The 4,456-nt window shown below is 39.5% G+C and overlaps 1 protein-coding gene across 2 annotated transcripts; it reads left to right on the top strand.

Annotated features, from left to right (window-relative positions):
• The first annotated feature begins 90 nt into the window (after positions 1-90).
• On the top strand, positions 91-1,788 carry clec3a (C-type lectin domain family 3, member A). Of its 2 annotated transcripts, XM_085411230.1 has the most exons (3): positions 91-228; positions 313-399; positions 1,357-1,788. In XM_085411230.1, exons 1-3 carry the CDS (start codon positions 102-104, stop codon positions 1,752-1,754), a joined length of 612 nt encoding a protein of 203 aa, XP_085267356.1. In that variant the 5' UTR covers positions 91-101; the 3' UTR covers positions 1,755-1,788. The 2 variants fall into 2 exon arrangements, with proteins under 2 accessions (XP_085267356.1, XP_085267362.1); XM_085411236.1 differs by lacking the exon at positions 313-399.
• Positions 1,789-4,456: the final 2,668 nt, after the last annotated feature.

Below are 4,456 nucleotides of genomic sequence, written 5' to 3' on the forward strand. Positions count from 1 at the left end.
AGTGTACAGGGAAAGGCATACAGAGGACCTGTATATATTGAGCAGCCTGCAGAGCTTTTGGTTCCTTTCACAGCAGCACAACGTGGGCCACTGTGTCCTGTATGCTGGCCGCAGACATGGCACGCCTGGGCCTCCCTGTCTTCCTCGTCCTCAGCTTCTCCTTGCTCCACATCTGCAACAGCGGTCCATCTCGCACCAGGAAGGCTGTTTCACCTCGCCAGTCTGGAGGTAATTGTATAAATCCTATCAAATCATGGCTTTATCTGACCTGTGTGTGTGTGTTTTTTTCTTAATTGTCTCCTCCTTGTGCAGCTACAGAGGAGGAGGATGTGATGTCACAGCTCCAGAGGTTGTGGCAGGAGGTCAATTCTCTGAAAGAGATGCAGGCACTGCAGACAGGTATTAGTGAGAGCGTTTCTGCATTCCTGATAAATTAATATTAATGTACAGACAAGTAAGACGAGCAAGAGTGTGAACAGTGCTGCATTTATAACTTAATAGCCAGAGTTTAAAAGTCAGAGTGATTCTGTAATCTGACGCACATTTCATATCAACTAAAAAAGGAAGAAAAAATAATAATCGAGACGCTTTCACAACATACTCCTATAGTGTGTAAAATCCATCAACTGCTGCTTAAGTGCTAATGTTTAAATTCAATATTTTGTCAGATATTAGCAGTGTCATAGAAAGTCCTCGAGTCTCTTGGGAGGTTTTCCACCTATTTGATTTCAAAATCTGAAGTCTGAGAACAGCACTGGATTTTCTGTGGCCGAGAAGAGGCTGCTGAGGATGCTGAAGAGCAAATTATTCTTTAATCAGCTACTGAGGTCAAGTTACAGTTGACCATTTCAAATTCCCTCAACAGAAGGAATTTAAATCTTTAACAAGGATTTCTTGAACACAAAGTGAATGATTTAATGAAAATCAATGGGTTAGAAGAGACTTTGAAGAAATAAAAATTAAATTAATACACAAACTCAAAAGGCTAATTCTGATATAGCATACCAATTTTCTGCTATATAAATTATGAAAACTGTTGACTTTTTCTGTATTAATTAAAGAGAAATGTGCCTGAATATAAACTTGATAATTTCTTGAAATTAATATTTAATGAAATTGATCAATACAGCCTGCAGACATGAAGCGTACCCCTAATTGTAGAATGAACCTTATGGTGCCAGCTTATCAGCAGAGGGCAGCAACACTCCAAGAAGCCTTTAAATGCAAAGTAACAGGTTCACTTGCAAGCTGCATGATGGTTACATGAATAGTTCTTGCAATGTAATTTGATGGGACTAGTTTATAGTGTTACTTTACCATTCATTAATTCATGAAGTAAATGCTTTGTGTTTTCAGTGTGTCTCCGGGGCATCAAAGTTCATAGAAAGTGTTATCTTACAATTGAGGAACCCAAACATTACCATGAAGCAAATGAAGACTGCATTGCACAAGGTGGAACTCTTGCAACACCGCGGGACATGTTGGAAAACAATGAACTGAGAGACTATGCAAAGAGGAGTGCTCCCGGGTCTAAGGACTTCTGGATCGGTGTGGCAGACATAGTGAAAGAAGGCGAGTATGTCGATGTCAACAGCCAGCCAGTCCGCTTCTTTAACTGGGATCGCTCCAAGAAGCAGCCCACAGGAACGAAGAGGGAGAGCTGTGTTGCTCTTTCAGTGGCTGCACAAGGAAAGTGGTATGATGAGGTGTGTCGCAGCCTGAAAAAGTACATCTGTGAATATGTCATTCCCTGAAGCCAGAAGTGGAAAGAAGAAATTAAATAAAAGGATGTTGACGATTTGATGATCACTGATGCAGGTTTATTTGACTAAAACTGTACAAACCCTTGTGTCTATGATAGGAAGTTTTTTTCTCTGTGGTTATTAATTGGGTTCTAAAACAATCCTAATATTCAAAATAGTAACTATAGGTGGATTTTATATGAGTTCTCTGTGATACAAGAACTTTATCTTCACATGAAGCAATTCCCAATGGCTTGGACATCGACTGAGCAGATCATGAAATTAAAAATTATGAGTGAAATTTCACTGAAATAAACAAAAATGTAAGCTTCTGTTGTTTCCTGGAAATGATTTCATTTCACCATTACTTTTCTACATTAGCTTTAGTCTATTAATTTCATCATTTTACACTTTACATTAATGCAACTCCATACATAAGTATGAGAAAGTTCCTTGGTGCACACTTCAACTTCTCATGAAGTATTTTTGACTGTTTCACATTCATTGGTGTGAAACTGCAACAAAACCCACAAAATGATAACATTTTGTTTTATCGGGAAATGTAACATGTTTGAGGGACCCTTGTTGCACAACAGTCATAAAATGTACTGACTTAAAAAAAAGTAGCACAAGCAGTTCTGAATGTTGAGTAACGTTTAAACATTTCCTGGCTACAATCTATAAGAGGCCTGAGCAACACAGCAGGGCTGTGATAAAACTGGAGTTGCAGGCTCAGTTGTGCTCAACATTTCAGATTTTTTATTGCAGTGACACCGAATAGAGCCGTTATCACACCTTGAACCTTCGTGAGGTGACAATGTCAAATATTTACCCCTGTTTGCTCCGAATTGCTGCTGCCACACTGCAGTGCAGATGTCCGGTTATAGGAAAAATATTTTTGGTCATCTAACTACAAAACACCAGTTTAACAATCTACAGATGAGAGTTCAGCAACTACTGTGTCACTGTCCGCCACATCTGCTCTTCAGTCACAGCCAGCTGAGATGGTTGAGATGGCGACTAACCACGGTTCAAGGCAGGGACATTTATGTCTCTCTCCCTCTTTTTGTGCTAAATCTTCAATCTGTAATGAGCACCTATATCCCTCCCCACAATAAGCTATTAAAAAATGATGAATTCACATCTGCGGTATATGGAGACAGCTTTATTACATTTCTAAAAGAGAGCCCCAGGCAAAAACGAGCAGCTGGGACCCCATTAAACACCTGTTCCACCCCTTTTCTGTAGACTGAGTGCTGGCCAAAACTGATGTGTACCAACCCATCCATCCCTTTTGCTAACCTTTTATCCAGCTATCGTCATACTATAATGACTGTAGTGTATATATTATGTGTTCTCTATCTCCTCCTAGACAAGTGGACCAATCTTGAAACTTTGCACAAACATTGCCGAGGACACCATGAGTGCCAACATCTGTATTTTATACAAATTACACAATCATATTTATATTTTATAACACTGAATGGAATGTCAGATTAGAATGGTGTGTCATAATATATTTGTAGCATATTTACTGATCTATGCATGTTTCTTATCTAGTTTGCTAGTAAAGTGAAAGGCGGGGTATACCCTAGACAGTTCGCCAGTCTTTTGCAGGGCTGCTGTGTTGTAATTCAACTAAACATAAATTTATACATGCCAAATACATCCCCAGACAGGTATACTAAGCGTGCACCTTGTGATTTTTGTTGTCATTGAGCTCCACCAAGCTCAAATCAAATCAAATCACTTTTATTGTCACATCACATGCGCTGGTACACTGGTACAGCACATGTGCATGAAATTCTTGTGTGCAAGCTTCACAAGCAACAGAGGTGTGCAAAATACAAGAAACATAAGAACAAAGCAAAGGGGTTGGCTGTTCATTTTTCCAAGGAGCCACATGAGAAAACGGGACTGGGCCACATCAGTAATCTTAACTCGATTCTGTCGATTCTGCTCATTATTAATTTCATCTCTGGGTCTGGGGTTTTATTCAGGTTGAGATCTGGAGCAGAATCACAATCACAGAATCAGAATCAGAAAGACTTTATTTATCCCCAAGGGTGAATTTAGAATAAAAAATTAACTTAACTCTATTCATGTTTTCGGACTATGGGAGGAATCTGGAGTGCCTGGAGAGAGCTGGTTGAACATGCAAACCTCATACAAGAATGCATAGCTGCCTGGTGGATTCAAAACAAGGACCTTCTTGCTGTGAAGGAACCACTGCTAACCACGCTGATGCCCCACTATGTCATTATATATATGTATGCACAATTGTATAGTGAAATCCTTTCATTATATTAGTAGTTTAGGCCCAACAGGCTACAGGCTTGAGATTCTACATGGGAGGATTATTAGAAGCCAAGTGGCGCAGATGAGCCTACAGTCAAACCCACGCCATCATTTACATTTAGAGTGAAAATAATATCAATAAAGTTTTGAATTTATTAAACCATAAAAGTAGGCACATCTTGTGCTATTTTATTCTATTAATCTGATAATAACATGACAATTAATATATTACATAGTAGAAATTAAATTCACACATCTCTCTCATACACAAACTGTGCGCTTGTACTGTATATCTGTCATCTCTGCCCTTTAACGAAAACAAGCGAAAACACGCACACTCGCCGACGTCATCCTGTCCGCATCACGCACGCTTATCTGTATGGAAAGTGACGCCAGAGCTCCCTGAGTGAAGTCTC

The sequence above is a fragment of the Rhamphochromis longiceps genome, linkage group LG1 (genome assembly GCF_057381845.1).
Source record: "Rhamphochromis longiceps isolate RC_006_pf linkage group LG1, R_longiceps_female_GT1.1, whole genome shotgun sequence".
Lineage (NCBI taxonomy): Eukaryota > Metazoa > Chordata > Actinopteri > Cichliformes > Cichlidae > Rhamphochromis > Rhamphochromis longiceps.

What these genes read in the sequence shown, in the direction of transcription:
- clec3a (XM_085411230.1), top strand. Translation starts at nt 102, where the DNA reads ATGCTGGCCGCAGACATGGCACGCCTGGGCCTCCCTGTCTTCCTCGTC. An exon ending in TTCACCTCGCCAGTCTGGAG is followed by an intron (nt 229 to 312) that starts GTAATTGTATAA and finishes CTCCTTGTGCAG; the next exon opens with CTACAGAGGAGGAGGATGTG. An exon ending in GATGCAGGCACTGCAGACAG is followed by an intron (nt 400 to 1,356) that starts GTATTAGTGAGA and finishes TTGTGTTTTCAG; the next exon opens with TGTGTCTCCGGGGCATCAAA.